General features: G+C 42.8%; 1 protein-coding gene across 1 annotated transcript in view; it reads left to right on the top strand.

The window, feature by feature from the left end:
• The first annotated feature begins 519 nt into the window (after window positions 1-519).
• The window catches only part of LOC116940097 (serine/threonine-protein kinase 33-like), a 70,924-nt gene continuing 53,411 nt past the window's right edge, over window positions 520-18,032 (top strand). Inside the window, exons 1-2 of the mRNA XM_032949431.2 lie at window positions 520-1,445; window positions 7,460-7,548. Coding sequence (XP_032805322.1) covers window positions 1,418-1,445; window positions 7,460-7,548 — 117 coding nt within the window. The 5' untranslated portion in view covers window positions 520-1,417. The remainder of the gene's footprint in view (window positions 1,446-7,459; window positions 7,549-18,032) is intronic.

Below are 18,032 nucleotides of genomic sequence, written 5' to 3'. Positions count from 1 at the left end.
TGTATTTTTCCGGAAGAATTGTAAAAATAAAATCTGTAACACTGATATAACAAGTCACGCAAAACATAAAATAGATATACTGTTTATATCCATCACACACTGTTGATGTAACAACAGTGATAGTTTCATCGCAACTCACGGCCACTGGAAACTTAACCAATCTGAATTGCCATGTGTGGACTTTTTTTGAACTGCAATTCGTAGACAATAGTTCCTTACTTTGTCTCTACAACAAACATCTCTTTAGTACCGACGCTCATAGTGGCAAGTGGTATACAAATTACTCTTTGGTTCTTTCGGTAAAGTCACGTAGATGAAAAATAAAAAATAATGAAATAATAAAATGAAAATAACTAAATTAAATCACGACGTTTCGGGCGCAACACAAGCGTCCGTCATCAGGTGGGAAAGCATGGTCTGCTGCTGATGCACCAATTTCAAACCTTTTAAAACAACCTGCATCAGCAGCAGACCATGCTTTCCCACCTGATGACGGACGCTCGTGTTGCGCCCGAAACGTCGTGATTTAATTTAGTTATTTTCATTATTTTTATTTTTCATCTACGTGACTTTACCGAAAGAAACAAAGAGTATGGATCCTTGCAGTCACGAAAACTTCAAATCTAGAATTAGGTATACAAATTCATACATTTGTTAACATTAGTCACCCTTGGAGTGTCCACCACCATCGTGCACAGTCTTAACAACACGGTTTGCAAAGAAAGTCGACGCGCATTGTTGATTACAGAGATCTAGGAGCCAGCTGCTTTGATGGTTATGAGTTTAACATTTTACGTGTGGCAACGAGAACCACTGTCACATCTGATGGCCCTTTTCAACGTAGTTCCCGTACAAAACGTGTGCTCGGCGTTGACATCATTTTCCACGCAGCGGTGTGCATGACGAGAAACTTCATTTGTCTATACGCGAGTCGTCCTGTCAGTCACAGCAGTATTTTGTCGTACATAGGGCTCGTTCTAAACAGGAGGGACGCGTGGACGATTGTATCGATAATCGAATATGTATAAACTTTGACCTGGGTAACAAAATGTGACTGAAAATGTTCATGGACAATCAGTATGTTCTATACTGTCTTCTAATTCCGATATTTTTTTTTGTTCAGTTGCAAGTGTGGAAGAAAAAAAAGATTTAACGTGAACAAAAATCTGATTACTGTGTTGGGTAGTTTTTGCGAAGTCTTGAGGTTGGGTTGGGGGGGGCATAACAAAATAATTGTCCAATTCACTGCTGATTGAAGGCTTCCCCACAACACGTTTGTCATGGTTGTTGTTTGACCAGGCCCTCACTACACTGGTCATTGCAGGTTGATGAAGGGGAGCCAAGGCTGGCTCAGGTGTCGCCGCATCGCGATGTTAAGCCTCGGGCCGGGTATCAAACGTCTTCCGTCACATGGGCTATGAAGAGCAACTCTTCGAGATCCAGTTGTACGTGAATGCACTGCGCCACCATTCCACTTTATTGTAAATCGGGACATTTCCATAGACAAACACTGGTATCGCTGCAATACTCCACACGCAGTTTGCGATTATTGCAAAATACGATTGTTGTGTTGTGGAATAATTAATCGGTGGTTGTCCTGTGGAAAGTCTCTCTGGAATTAACCCTGGCCAGCTTAGTGCCACTAATGGAGATGGGTGATGCCCCAGTGCTCGCATGAACATGGGGACATTATCTTAGCTTGATTGTTGTATAATAGCCGTGAAATAATTACTAAACTATAAACTTTCATTTTACCAGGTAAGGCCCACTTTAGCTATATAGCTATTTTATTGAAGCGATTCGGCCACGAATGACAGCTCAACAAAACGACTTATCGCGTGGAAATTTATTGCGGCCAAATACTCTGAACACATTTCTAGATTTGAAGCTTTCGTGACTGCAAGGATCCATACTCTTTGGTTCTATTCGGTAAAGTCACGTAGGTAAAAAACAAAACAACAAAAATCACGACGTTTCGGCCACAACACAAGTGGCCTTCATCAGGTGAAGGGACCAAACTGTCCAGAGGACAAACTGTCCTTTTTTGTTGTTTTGTTTTTTACCTACGTGACTTTACCGAATAGAACCAAAGAGTGTACTCTGAACGCATGTTTATTCTAAAAATGTGGAGGGAAAAACCCGCAGGATCCAGAGAAAAATCCACGCGACCACGGGGAGAACATGCAAACTCCAAATATGCTGATGTTAGGGTCGAGATCGAATCCACGACTTCCTGTATACCAGGCGAGGTAGTTAACATTTCGCTACCGTGGTAACTGTAATAGAAGGTAAAGGTGCATCCCTTTACTGCTGGTGGAAGGGCCTCTGCTAGAAATAGCTCGAGTGCTGTTCTAGAGGGTATTTTTTGGGTGAACTCTTCCCAAGCTTGCAGAACGCCTTGGAATAGGTGGGAGTAACCCACACTTTATCCTTTACATCATTCTGAAATTTAGTAGAGCACAATTATTACCGCACGGCGCTATTATTATTATTATTACGTAATTAGTGCTCGTTAAGCCTTCTTCGCCGGCTGTCACGCCGCTCTGTTGCACAAGCGGCACTTAGTCTCGCGTGGCTGGGCCGTGCTCGTGGCAAAGTGTTCGCTATTTGGGGTCCGCGTGTGCGCGGTCGAGAGTTCGCCGGGCGATGACAACCCCTGCCCCCCCCCCCCCCGACTCGTGCACAGACATGGGTAAACAAGCAACGAAAACCATGGGGCACATTTGGAAAATCATTCTGTTATAGGAGGGGGGGGGGGGGGAGTCGCGTATCAGACTCGTTGTGGTACCGAGGTATATGCGGATACGTGGAATTGTCCGATATGCGAACGTCTGTTGAACACCACCGTACGCACAGATCGGTTACTAGACACAAGATTAAAGCGCAGACTCCTTTAAACGTTGCAAGCGTGCTTTACGTATGTTGAACTTCTTTCCCACCGTACGTAGCCAACCGTGTTAATCGGAGGTGCGGGGGCAGGACAACATACTAAACGAAAAAGGCAGTTCTAAAGGAATTAGTTGTTCTAAATAAATGCGCCTGGGAAGTGAGCGAATGTACATGAGATTAAGAAGCACCGTGTGAAAAGCCCGGATTTTGGAATATCGATAGAAAAATTAGTAATATTAGAAAAACATTTTTTAACCACGCTTTAATGAAATGTACCATACTAGTAATGGAAAAACTCCACGACTCCAGGAAGTGGCCCCGAAGTTTGCCATAACGTAAGGGGGCCGTGGCCAATTACAGCCAACGTCAGTTGAGCGTGGACAATTAGACCCAAGCCGAAACATTACATATAAAAATGATTGTTTAAAAATATGTTTTTATTTTTTTTATGATAGAATACAGTATTGTCATCAGTATGACATAAGTATACCAAGTTTGTAGTCGATACCACATTGGGAAGTGGGTTAAAATTGAGTTACAAGATTTGAGGATACAACAACAACAACGACAACAACAACAGACAGCGAGTTAAATGAAAGCGTGTAAAATGGCCGTTCACCTCGTGCGCAAATACTGCACTGGGTGTGTGGGCGGTTACTTGGTCGGGGTGGATATGCGACGAGCTTTTGCTGTATCCTTAATCTTTCTGTTGCGACCACTCACGACGGGTATCTGAAAGTCGGGTCTGTGGGATGCACACGCCGAATATTCATGAGTGACGTTTTGGTTTTCCGCACAGTGGGACTGAACGTGTCAAACATGAAACTAACGCTTGACGTAAAGCTTTTAGTGACCGCAGGAATTCATATTCTTTGGGTCTTTCGGTGAAGTCACGTAGATTGGTTCAAAGAAAACGAACAAAAAACTACCACGTTTCGATCGCAACGCAAGCCGGTCGTCTTCAGGCAAAGGAGTCGGAAGACGACCGCTCGCGTTGCGATCGAAACGTCGTCGATTTTTGCTCTTTTTCTTTGAACCTATCTACGTGACTTCACCGAAAGACCCATAGAATATGAAACTTAAAGCTCTGAAAAAAAAACTCCTCCCATTCCTCTTTGCACTGCCGATGAAACGTGCTTAGGAATGACCACAGGGAATGTCACTTCGGTTTCTTAATATGTATTAAATAATACGTGTAGATGTAACATTATATTCACCCGCAAGCACATTTTTTTTGCCAATGCATAGCATTGCCCGTGCCAATTTTATCCATTTTGCCAGTGTCGCAATGCAGAGTGGCTGAGGTCACCGTGGCTAAAAGCACCAACGTCATGAGTGACAGCGTCTCTCTCTCTCTGGAGTGTTTACCTTCAGAACAATGGAGCTTTTCCACTGAGGTCACTTGGGGGCGAGCATGCATGTGTCGTGTCGCTGCGCGGGACACTCACGACCGACGCTTCGCGTTGCTAATTCTCGATTCAAATATCAGCCGTCCTCGTTTAGAACAAGGACTTTCCAATTGTAGTGCCGATGAAATCGTTTATTTGGAAAGAAATAACGGACAGCGGTCTGCTTTGCCTCGAAAAAAATAACGTATGTCGGTTTAGGGACATTTTGCAACAGTATTTCCAGCAGTATCTGTTTAAGCAAGACAACTCTGGACCCGTTTTGACTTTAAAGTCTCATCAGCTGTGTGGCCAATTAAATGCTGCCGAGTTGCCTGCTATTGGAGGCAAACCCACTCTGTGAACACTTGTTAAGCACATTCAGCACAACACAGCAATGGAAGTTGTACAATTTCCATGGTTATATATTTTGGTCAATGCACCATCTGCGATGGGTTTGACATTCTGAGGTTAATGATTAATGTTGGTCTAGAAGTCTCATTCAGAACCCGATGGTCCTAAATGTTATTTTATCTGTTGGTGAAACGGACATATTTTGTGTCTGTTTGTTGTAAATACCTGCAGTCCAACAAGATTGTGCATAAAAAAAACATGTTGGAAAGTGTTACTGATTAATGTGTTCAGTGTTTTGTGTGTTATTGTTAGCAATGTGGAAGGAGTGACAACTGTTGTAAACATCCTGTTTGGTGGGTGAAGTGTGTGTGGTCTTCTTTGTGTCTCTGTGAAGGCCGTGTCTAAATACTGTGTGTGGCACATTTTATAACATTTTATAATGTGCCACTGTGAATGTTCGTGCGTCCATTTTTAAAATGTAGTTTCTCGCTGGGCAGCCAATATGCTCCCTTTGGGAACATGCAAAAATATTGCAATTCCGAATATGTTTTAAATATACAAGAATTACAACTGAACAAATAGATATCGCATATGCATGCACTCTTGTTTAATGGTATGTGCCCTGGATCAGCTTCATTTACATTTTGCTCATTACCGTTAAGCAACCAACTCCGTTATTATTTATTGTAAATTTTATATATTTAGTAACTGCTGTGAATCTTAATGATGTGTCTCGCGCATTTATTTGTGTGCACGTTTTTCTGCGTGTTTACGTGGGGAGCAGTAGTGCAGCGTTTAGTGCACTCTCGGCCAACACCAGTGACAATTATCTTAACCAGTCTTGGGCCTCCCCTAGGTCGACTCAGCCTCAAATGAGTACCTGGTGTGGTGTGTAAGCATCGCTACTGGGGGAGACAAAGCCGGTCGGGCGTAGTGCTGGTCACCCAGCCCCTCGTGTACCAGAATCAGAATATGTTTTTATGCTCGCTAACGGCGATTGCCCCAACAGTCTGTTATAGGCTATACGGGGGATCTTGGTCTTCGTGTGTTTACGTGAACGCGCATAATTGTACGCTTTGTGTTTTCACATTTCTCTCAACTAAAACAAGTGTAGTGAATCATAACGAGCATGAATGAGTATGTATTCGCATGTTAACAACCACGCTATAGCGCATGCACAACTTTGCACAATTAAATTGGATTAGACCCAACACGGGTGTTCGTCTCAATACCGTAGAGAGGCCACAAACGATGAAATCTCCCCGTGCAAAGCATTGCACGAGCTGCTGCCATGCATGACGTAAAGCAGATATTTATTTTGTTCACTGAAACGACCCCCCCCCCCAGTTGATGTTGGTTTCTCTGTCCGAGCACTGAATGAATTTCACGGATCAGTGGCACTTAAAAGCTCTCAGTATCGAGCGGCGTTGCAACGCTGTCTTGTTGTGGAGGATGCCTCTCGGTAATGCCTGGATAGGTTACGCCAGTTCAGGCTAAGGTCATGGTCAACAATTGCAAACGCTGCACGTAAGGCCTCAAGAAACTTCACGCCGAGGTTGAGATGATGCAATACCGGATTGCTTATGTGCTGTGTTCATTGGCTGTCAGATCACAACGTCACCAACAAACACCGTCGTCTCCACGTGACAAGGTGCTCTGGAGAGTGAGAAACATCCTAGTCGTCTCCCCGGTGTTAACAAAGTTCGACAAATCTCTGCAACACACACAGCAGGTTACGAGACGCACCTCCAACGTCTGCTCTGAATTACGGGGAGGGGTAAAAGTGCGTCTTTTTATTTAGAAAATATGACAAATCACTTGATTTAGAGATAGATAAACCGAGTTCATTACTAAACTATGTGAAAGCCCATCGTGTATATATTGCTAGGGATACATTGGGCAAATGCAAGCACCATAATTCGTCATTTAATTTTAATTGTACGTCGAGACGCTGCTCACAATAATATCTGATTTTTTTTAGTTTTAAGGTATAAACAGTAAACGTGAATACACTATAATAAAAAAGGCAATATGGAGAAAGTCAGCTGTAATTAAATCGATGTGGTTCAGGAAGCATGTTAATTTACCGACTGAATCAAAATGCAATGCTAGATGTCGCAAACGGCTTTGTTGTAAATTTCTAAGTTCGGGTAACTGTGTGTTATCATAAAAAAATAACATTTTGGGAAGGTCTCAGGTCACTTGATTTCATTGTCCTGTAAACTTAGAGTTCCATCCAAAGAACATATATATTTTTTTTACGTGTAAACGTCAGCAGGCAGACAACACACAGATGCACACGGTTAAAAAAAAATCAACATTAACATAAAACCACGGGTGGGTAGTTGCTGGGCACGAATCCCAACTGGACGAGACGCTATTGTCCACCGTATTCTTTATATTTTCGCTCACGCTCGTGAAGGCTGACACGCGGCTAAACCAGTCGTTCTCTTTTGACATTCGCCGCACCACCGTTATCTCACTCCTCTGCGATTGGCACTGACCTTGCAAGCCCGCTCGCCACCTTTCTCTCCCCTTTGGTTATCCTCTGCTTTCAACCTGGGCCCTCCCATCACTCCGGGATTACAAATGCCAGCATCCTGGCCGTCGTCCCGGTGTGCGCGCGCACACACACACACACACACGCGCGCACACACAATCATCTGTCGGTCGTTGTGTTACGCAACCCGGTGCATTGCTGGGTCAGGCATCGTGGGCACCCGTGCAGCTGCAGCGCAGTGGCCACCACCTACGCTCCCAAGTAGTCGATGCGGTTGGACGACGTGATAAGCATCGTTTTGATCTTGCTGTTGTGTTTGGTTTTTTTTTAGCGGTGAGGATGCCGGTTCAGAGGGGGCCGGTGTCCGGGGCTGAAGGGACGGTCCCTCACACGCGCATCGCCGATGAAAACGCAGTGCAGGTAAAACAGCAACGAGCGGGGCAGGATGTTGACAAAGGGGTAAAAGAAAATTAATGGTGCCACTTTCTGCTATAGTGTGCACAAGCAGGCGGCGAATGTGCTTGAAGGCATTGTTGGATTTGATTCGATAGTCTAAGGTCAGAATTGTTTCCCTGAATCAAATTACCATTTTGGGTGGTGTTCCTCTGCATTGGTGGCTGCACACCATGGTGTAAATTCCACGTTATCGTGGCAGGGGTCAGGGTAAACATAGGGTGACTTCTGTTGACATCCCACATCGGTTCTCATTTTATCGACTCTGGGGGGATTGTGGAACATGTACATTTCTAAACCGGCAAATGAGCTCACAATCTTCCCACTGCAAGTCATACACTCTCAGAGCTCAACGTCGATTGCAATCAGCAAAACTGTCCTGAGTGTATTATCATTTAATTTACATGCTACAGTTTACATTTAATATGTGGACACAAACGGCGAACACTCGGGTAGATTCCATGGAAATGCACACACTTTTGTATGGCACACAAATACGTAGGTAAATGTATATATTTGCAGCCCTTTGTCAATCCACTGCTGGATGGAGCCCTCATGCTATGTTGGTCATGGGGTTTATTTGAATTAACAATATTGGTTGTCTGCGTGGGTTGATGACGAAGGTGGGAGACCAGGACACGTTCAGACATGGATCACCACTGATGTTCGTGCAATGAGCGAACATCTGTGCCACCGCTGCACTGTGTAAATACTTACGTAGATTGTGTAAGTAAATGCGTAGATACACATATGTAATTTAAAGGGGACCGACGAACCGACTGCCAAAGACTACAATACAGTACGGTTCTCAGCACAATACATACAGCAAGTACTTTTTTGTTTATTGGTTCAGAAAGCTAAACACACACACACATACATTTAATACGTATGAACAGAAACACGGGGTGTTTAGTTTTTTGTTACATTTGCATTTTATTATCTGCGAGCCGGACCATGGCTCCCTCTATTTGTCTAGCTGATGTTTTAACTGTAGACTTGCAACTGAAAATGATCATTGGCACACCACGGGAATGGATAAAATGAATATAAAAGGGAAGAGAGCACATAAAGAATGGGAAATGAGAGGAAAATAATGGAGAAGGAATTGAGAAAATGGGAGCAAAGGGTCAGGAGAGATGAGGATTGGGAGTAAGAGGCTGCAGGGCCTTTGCTGCCGCTGCTGCTGCACGGAGCAGAGTCTGTTTTCACAATGGGCGGTGGGGAAAGGGGAGGGATTCAGAGTGGGGCTGGACACACAGAAGTAACATCATTTATGGGAGGCTTGAGCTGGTTTACGTATATTTATGTACGTATGCTGAACTTCTTTCGCACTCTACGTAGCCAACCGTGCCAATCGGAGGTGCTGGCGAAGGACAACAAACTAAACACAACAAGCAGTTGTAAAGAAATTAGTTTTTTTTAAATGTTTATTTGCCTGATTGTATAATCCTTGTTGATGTTTGCATAATTAAAAAAACCCCTATACATTGAATCACTGAGGGTACAGTGCATTCTTCCACTATCTATTTTATTTTACTACCAGAAACGAAGAAAATAATCTTAACATTTTAGTCAATATTACCTTACAACATATATATGTACATGTATATGTTTAACTTATGGGGCGCACATTTTAAATGTATATTTTCGCAATCGAAAGGCTTTATAGATTGCTCTATTTCATGAAAAATAGAAAACGTTAATTGTAATTTAATCAGCACAATGCGATTGTATTATTTAATTCATGTCCCGTCGTGTTCATGTAACAAGCAATGCATACTCAGCATATTCTTAAAGGGGCATTATTTATTTAATTTGATTTGAAAAATCGCTATCAGTTTTTGCCCTTTGCTATCACGTGCAAGTACAATTACAAATATTGAACAGGTCACCTCCCTATTGACTGTTGTTTGCATTGATTTGTAATCTATGCAAATTTTACATTCGGACTAAGGGAGTGAACAAAACTACAAACAACTCAGAAAAATAAACAAAGGCAGAGCTATGAAAAAGCTGCGACAGAAGCTGTATTTATTAAATATCTTTTAACTGGATCAACATCGAACATAATAGCTTCATTTTCAGATTTAACTTACAATTGTTTAAATAATTTAACAGTGTTTAAGGTATAGCATCTTAAGACTGCATTGAAATTACATGATATTAATTTTATTTGTCTTTGTTCAAAAATCATGGAATGCAAGTCACTGCAAACAGGCCAACCGTTTGTGTACTCTGATGTACTGTGCTGCATCTACCACAGCGAATGTTAGTCCGCTGATGTGCCATACAAAGACATTCGAACTCAAAGTGAAAAGAGATATGTGGCTGCTTTGAAATGTACTACTTTAATGAGCGAAGAATGTCTGTGTCCCGCGTGTGACGTCATTCCACGTCGACCAGCCCCCCTAATTAATCATCATAAACAGGTTACGTCCTCCACATGGAGCACCCCCCCCCGCCATTAATAATCATGAGCGGGTGACGTCACTCCACATGGGGAACCCCCCCCCTCATTAATAATCATGAACAGGTGACGTCACTCCACATGGGGGGCCGAGGCGCCTCCTCCCCCCTCCTCGGCGTCAACTCACAACCTTCACTAGAAAGGCAGAACCTTCACGTCATCACGTGATCTCCGTAACGCTGTTGTTGAGACATCGAAGTAAAAATCACGTCGTGATGAACAAGGGATTATAACCTTTAAATGAAATAAGTCTGTGTCACCGCGGCCTTACAAACTGCACACGAATTGATGCAATGAATATATCACGTCGCGGTCTGATTTTTGCTTGCAAGTTTCAGATTTACTGCAATACACCCGTTCCTGGACGGGCAAAAGGCTAGTTTAAAATACTCTTCCATGTGCTGTGTATAAGTCCATTTCAATCTGATATTTCAACAATCCTGTTGCAAACGGCTGATAAAGTTTTGGATTATTTAATGGTCTTGTGGTACGTTTTGAAAATGAAGAAGTGCTGCAGGGATACTCTAAGGAATAAGTCGAGGTTGTAAAATGTCTTTGTGATGCTTTTGGAAATTGAAAATAATTACCAGCACCCTGTCCTGTGGGACTATCTCCCACCACTCCCAGGCACATTCGGATGTTTATGTATGACTCCATTTCTTAAAGAAGAGATGTGTTTGAAGAATATTTGTTTTAATGGGAAATAATATCATTGCTTTTCAAAAAGCAAACCTGAGCACACTTTACTATTTACTTTTGGAGGGTTTTTTTTCAATGCCAAAAGCCAAAAGCTCCGCTGGGAAAATGAGGCAACGCTCGTTTTGGCTGGTGGCCCTGGACCAGTGGTGAAAATTCCACATTGCCACGATTGAGGCAAAGTCTGTCAATAGGATGGCTGCTTGTATGAGGGCGCCACGGTGGTGAGATGTTAACTACCTCGCCTGGTATACAGGAGGGCGTGGGTTCGACCCCGATCCTGACGCCTGCTGCTGTATATTTGGAGTTTGCATGGTGGCGAGATGTTAACTACCTCGCCTGGTATACAGGAGGGCGTGGGTTCGACCCCGATCCTGACGCCTGCTGCTGCTGTATATTTGGAGTTTGCATGGTGGCGAGATGTTAACTACCTCGCCTGGTATACAGGAGGGCGTGGGTTCGACCCCGATCCTGACGCCTGTTGCTGCTGTATATTTGGAGTTTGCATGGTGGCGAGATGTTAACTACCTCGCCTGGTATACAGGAGGGCGTGGGTTCGACCCCGATCCTGACGCCTGTTGCTGCTGTATATTTGGAGTTTGCGTGTTATCACCATGGTCGTGTGGATTTTTCTCTGGGTCCTCCGGTTTTTCCCCCTCCACATTTAGAGTATTTGGCTGCTATACATTTCCACATGACGATAAGCCACTACGTTGAGCTATATAGAAAAAAGAGCTATATAGCTCAGTTGGCCTTGCCCGGTAAAATAAAAAAATAGTTTTAGTTTTATGTTTTAAAGAGTTCATAAAGTGAGGAAAGGGTTAAGCGAATGCGTGTGTGCGTGTGGAAGAGCGGGGTTATCGGGGGGCGCGGTGCTAAAAGATCAGACGATTAATGTGAATAAAGGATAAAAGCAACATTGACCTTGGAGAGAAAAGAAAATCCTTTAAAGAAAAAAAAAGGGGGTGGGGTGGGTTGGGGGGGGTCGGTGTGCAGCCGCCGTTGCTGGGATGGTTCTGCGTGACGGGGTTTTGAGTGTGAAGTGTGGAGCGTCAAGTGGCTCCGGCCCCCGGGCCGGCTCTGTATATACACCTGCCCCGGTTTGCACACCAGCGCGGGAGAGAGAACGGGCAAGGCCCTCCTCCTCCTCCTCTTACGGGCCAGCCGGCGGGCTGAGAGAAAGCTTCTGCACAAAGCCGCATTCCAGCTCGTCCCCTCCAGTGGCCCTCCCTCAAATCCCACCGGACGGGCGGCCTCTCCCTCCGCGGGGTTTTGTCTCCTCCTTACCGCCCCCCCACACAGTCCACCCACCCAGCCCGCCCGCCAGTCCGCCCGTCCGTCTGCCCGCGCTTCTCGAGTGCTGCTTCGGCTTCTCTGTTCGTAAAAAAAAAGAGAAAAGGCAACTAGAAAAAAAAACATTTTGGTTGGAAGGAAAGAAGAAGAAGAAGAAAAGAGGGGAGCTGAAGAAAGAAAACACACCTTTGTCAACACTTGTGTGTGTGTGTGTGCGTGTGTGTGTGTGCGCGTGTGTGTGTGTGCGTGCGTGTGTGCGTGCGTGCGTGCGCGTGCACACTGGAGCGTAGTGCAAATGTTGGCCTTAAATGCTCTCTCCCGGCCACCCCTATTTGCTGCTGTTAGAATCCTTAATGATTTTACCTCCTTGCTGCTGAATTGGCAGCGCAAACAACGTGCAGTCGCCTAACAGCAGCAATGTCACGCATGCGAGCTCCTTGCCCGCCCGCTGCTTACTAACAGCAAAACAATTGCCGGCGTGAATGGGTTCTGTTCGACGCGTAGGCTTTTATGGATGAATGGGGTCTGTTTGTTGTCAGCAGTGCAAGCATTGCGAGATATAAAAGGCTGTTTCGAGAGCGGTGAGGTATTTTTTGGTTTCTCAACGAATTTCTGAGACCTGGTTTGCGCTGTTGTATCTCGGATGTAGGACGTGGAATCATAAAATGTAAAAAAAAACCGTAACGTGTTCGGAAATAACGCCACCCTAATGAGGAACAATTAGATGATGGGCGAAGATTTGGGCAATAGCTCTTCTTCATAGCAGAGAGGTACAGTCGTAGCAAGTGAGTGAATAATATTTGGAGACTGTGCTATACACCATATAATCCAGGGCCCCCTGATAGTGTAAAGAGGGCCCCTGATCGTGTAAAGAGACATACAGAGGCCAGAGAGACTGAGTTAATAATAATAATGTACTTTACACCAAGGGGCTCTGATAGAAAGCTATTGGTAACAATGTTTGCGGTGTTTGTTTCTAGATGAACGGTCTCGATTTAAAGCTTTCGTGACTGCAAGGATTCATCTTCTTTGGTTCTTTCGGTAAAGTCACGTAGAATGAGAATAAAATAATAAATTGATAAAATAAAATAACACAATAATATTCTCACGACGTTTCGGCCACAACACAAGCGGCCTTCATCAGGTCATTCTCACGACGGTGAAGGGACGAGACTGTCTCGTCCCTTCACCGTCGTGAGAATATTATTGTGTTATTTTATTTTATCAATTTATTATTTTATTCTCATTCTACGTGACTTCACCGAAAGAACCAAAGAAGATGAACAGCCTCATTATGGCTAGCTGTACCTATTAGGTAATTGTCCATATGCCAGTTTAAGACTTTATCTCGAAACATTTATATCATACATTGATATCAGGTCCGCATGGTGTATATGTATGTTGAACTTCTTTCGCACCCTACGTAGCCAACAGTGCTTCTCAGAGGTGCGGGGAAGGATAACAAACTAAACTAAACACATGGTGCATATAGCAGTCTCCAACTATTATTCATCACTTTCTCTGACCAATGGCCAAAACCTTGTCGATTGTATCGATTATTTTACCGATAGTTTTTCATCTGCAGTGTGTTGAGTTTTTGTTATTCATGCTTTGCACGCCAATGCCAGAGCAGTATGAATCTTTCATCAAATGTTCGGCGTTTGTTGTCAACAGTGAGCTGGTCTAGTTCACTTATATCAATCAATTGCTTTATTGCCTTTGACATTTCTTTTTTGCTTTTCTCTGCCAATTATAGTCCAATTGTGCTGTCAGCATCTTGTCATGCATGTTGAAGTTATTTCGCACCGTACGTAGCCAACCCTGCTCACAATGAGACGATGGCACATTCATTCGCAATGATCACAGTCAGCAACACCCCGCACGTTCTCAAAGTGGCCCCTGTAAATGACCTCACAGAACTAATTCTAGATGTGAAGCTTTCGTGACTGCAAGGATCCATACTCTTTGGTTCTATTCGGTAAAGTCACTTCTACTTCTGAAGCCAGTCTAATGTCTTCTTTATTCACACAAAGGGCACACTTTTTACATCCTCTTTGAAGAGTGTTAGTATCATATCACTCAAATCCAACTTTTTGCTTTATTCTCAGATCTAGAATTCGCCAAGTTAATAAAAAAAAACAGTTTGAATAAGATCACCGTTTTTGTGGAGTCATTGGCGACTGGGATGAGACTATCAACTCCCCAGCACTTGAGAGACCTGGCTTCGTCATGGGTCCTTGCCAAGATTTGAACCCAGGATATCAGAGGTGCCAGCTAAGTGGTCTGACATGGGATTAGTTCCCCTGAGCCACCTTACCCACCAGCTACTCTCTTGCCTTTTTGTAAGTGCATCCAGTATTTGTGTTACTAGCCAGTGGATTACTAATGCTAGATTCGTTGATGAATTTATGGTGGTAAGAAAGCCATGATTTTGGCTATCGATCTTGACTTGGTGGCAGTGCTCTAGAAAATGATTTGTGTGAGGTGATTTTACTGCCGGCAATTTAGTGTTCTGCTGTTGTTCACCAGATTAAAAAAAATCAAAGTCAGCTTTTTTTCGCATCATCAAAGGTGCGTAACTTTATTGAGTATGTACAGTATGTATGTCTGTTCGACTTCTTTCAAATCGTACATAGTCAACTGTACTAATCGGAGGTGTGGGGAAATGACAACAAATGTGAATGTATCTGTGTCTGCCACACTTTTCCTAAAATTATTGGCAAGTTAAAAAAAAAATTGAATTATATACTGAAGTGATTAAATGAGTTACGTCTCAGTGCTCTGACCAGCAGCTTAATTTGGAAAATTAATGCAAAAAATACAATACAATATCACATTTAAATGGTACTACTACACCCTGTTCAAGAGAGTGTAGTGTGGCTATCCCGGTGAGAGACGGTATATTTATTAACTAATTTTATATTGAGAAGGAGACAGTCAATGATAGGAAGAGGAGAGTCTTGAGCCTTGACTTGATGAGGTGTTAGGGAATTCCACACTCCGACAGGCCCCCCCCCCCCCCACTGGCGCAAAGGTTAACCGAGGGTAACATAGTCCCAAAAATGTATATGCGTGTCGCACTTATGAAGGCACGTGTGATTTTAGGTGATGAGTTAAATGTCGACGAGAAGGCAGCAGATGGACGATGCAACTTCAAGAGATTAAAACAGTCGCCAGTGCATTATGCACCGTGGTGAATGATGTAACGCACAGTGTGTTGTGTAAAGCATTGGGGCGTGAATACGGTGAGAGCAGGGGAATGGGACCATGGGAAAGAGAGGAAGGAATTTTATGCTAGCAGCAAAAATGACATCTGGGAACGTTCGTCGATGCCTGAATGCGTGTCTGACCGATAATGTGGGCAGTTGACTTTATGTTGGAAAGGCATATCAGGTTATACTCTTAGCTCTTTCGGTAAAGTCACGTTGAAGGGAAACAATAAAAAAATAAAATATATAAAACAATACAAATTCTCACGACGTTTCGACCATAACACAAACGGTCGTCATCAGGTGTGTTATGGTCGAAACGTCGTGAGAATTTTATTATTGTTTTACATATATTTGATTATTTTATCGTTTCCCTTCAACGTGACATTACCGAAAGAGCTAAAAATATGAGTTATGCAGTCACGAAAGCTTTAAATGAAAATTTAGCATATAAGGTTGTTTAAAACGACGTGCTATCTTACCTGTAAAGGTGCGTGAGTTAGGCTGCTGCACATTGCATTGCATGCTACAGTTGTGTGTGATCTGAGACATTATAGGGGTGCTTTCCGTGTGGGGTTTGTCTTAGTAAGTACGCGAAGGGCAACGATACCGGTACATCAAACATTGAGCGCATCGAGACATTATGTAATTACTGCTCTCCGATTGTGATTTTCGGGCTGCGTCGGGTGTAGCGACCCAAAAAGACTTCGCAGAGCCACGAGACGCAACAGCGAAAAGATTCTCAGGAGTGTGTCATTTAATGGCAGCGGGTGTTTTATGTTGCGTAAAAAAAAATACGTTTCGTAACGGCGTTTGAAATCTATTTTAATTAAAAGAAATAACTTTAATAAAACTGTTGGAACTAGACGTCCTGGTTATAGATTTTGCCAGGCAACGGACGTCACAGAATCACGGTGAGGCATTTGCGTCATTATAATGATTCATTCACTTGGCACGATGTGAAAATGTTACAGAGGGACCACGAGCTGAATAATTTGTGAAGTGTTTAGTTTATATTCTTAGTTTTTTCGGTAAAGTCACGTTGAAGAGAAACAACAAAATAATAAAATATATAAAACAAAAAAATTCTCACGACGTTTCGACCATAACTCAAACGGTCATCTTCAGGTGTGTTTTGATTAACCAGGTGAGAACTCAGGTGACCAGGAGAGTCGCAGATGTAGTTTGTACAGTTTATAGAGGATATGTTTCACGTAAGAAACATAAAACTAAGGTGAAAATATGGGTTATGGGTCACTAAAACAGTAAATTCATATGGATGGAAGGCTTGTAGAATACTTTTTCATAAATTGGAAAACTGCATTATACTTTCTATATACAGTACTGTACGTTTCCCTGTGCAGAAATGCCTCCATTCGGCAGAAACTACGAACGTGGAAGGTTCAACTAACTTTTTTTGTATCTTCCCCACTTTACGTATTTGTTACCATCCCTTAAATTCACAATGTCGTTATTTAATGGACTTTAATTTCCAAATTCCACAGATAATTGTCCTTCCTAAGAACACGACGTCTCGGCAAGTGCACACGTTGGTTTAATTCCGCGTGTGATTGTCATCTCTACTCATCCGTCAGGGGGCCTTCTGAGACCCAGCAGTAGAAGTTGTTGTCTTAAGCGACCCGCCGGCCACACACTCAGCTGATTGACTTTTGACAACGTTCCAACTCTCCCCTTTTTAGTTGTCACACACACAAAAAAAGACCATAACTAAAACTCGTGCATGTCTTCAAATATTTAATATCGTAATAATTCCTCTATTCAATATTAATTTTAGATGATATGTTCCATAATACAGGGTTTTTTTGGGGGGGGGGGGGGTAAGATCGTGTAAATATATAAATGGACTGCACCGGATGTGCTGTACTAGTAACGAATTGAATTTTGACTTAAAACTTTCCTAACTGCAGGAATTCATATTCTTAAATAATAAATTAAATTAAAATAAAACATTTTGATTTAAAGCTTTCGTGACTGCAGGGATTCATATTCTTGGTTCTTTTCGATAAAGTCACGTAGAAGGGAAACAATAAGATAAAATAATTATATATTTTTTATTAAAAACAATAATTATATTTTTATTATTGTATTGTTCCCTTCTACGTGACTTTACCGAAAGAACCAAGAATATAAAATAAAACATTTAAATTAAGAATGAAAGCGAAAAAAACCACGACGTTTCGATCTCAACACAAGTGGTCTTCATCAGGCGGAGAGAAGAAGACCGCTTGTGTTGCGATCGAAGCGTCGTGGTTTTTTGCATTCACAGTATTTTAAATAAAAATTTTTATGTAATTTATTTTTGTATTTTACTGTTATTTTCTATCTACGTGACTTTACCGAAAGAACCAAGAATATAGTAACGAATTGGCATGTTCTGTTTACGTGACAAACCTTAATAATAGCCTGTGTCGGATAGTGGAGGGATTAACGACACATATTTACGCGATCTAACCCCCCAAAAAAAAACTGTATTATGAATGATATTGGTCGCGAAAGCCTACGTGTTAATTATGATATGTTCATAATATATTAATATAATCGTCGTGACCGCAGCAGCAAATATTTGCATATTAAAAGACTACGTTTTATCACTGCGTAGGGTTTTCGCGGTGTAGCTCCGCAGTGTGCGTATTGGGTTGTGCCAAGCGTTGTCCGCCACGGTGTCCCACATTTGGCTCTGCCCGTTGATTTCTGAACAAGCTCTTCAGGCACTGAGGAAGCTCCTGGCTAACCGTCGCACTAAGGCGGTCACCGCATAGCGCGCT

This window comes from Petromyzon marinus, chromosome 7 (assembly GCF_048934315.1).
Source record: "Petromyzon marinus isolate PM22_M1 ecotype Great Lakes invasive population chromosome 7, UKy_Petmar_22M1.pri1.0, whole genome shotgun sequence".
NCBI lineage: Eukaryota > Metazoa > Chordata > Hyperoartia > Petromyzontiformes > Petromyzontidae > Petromyzon > Petromyzon marinus.
This window is presented reverse-complemented; position numbering and strand designations above follow the sequence as displayed.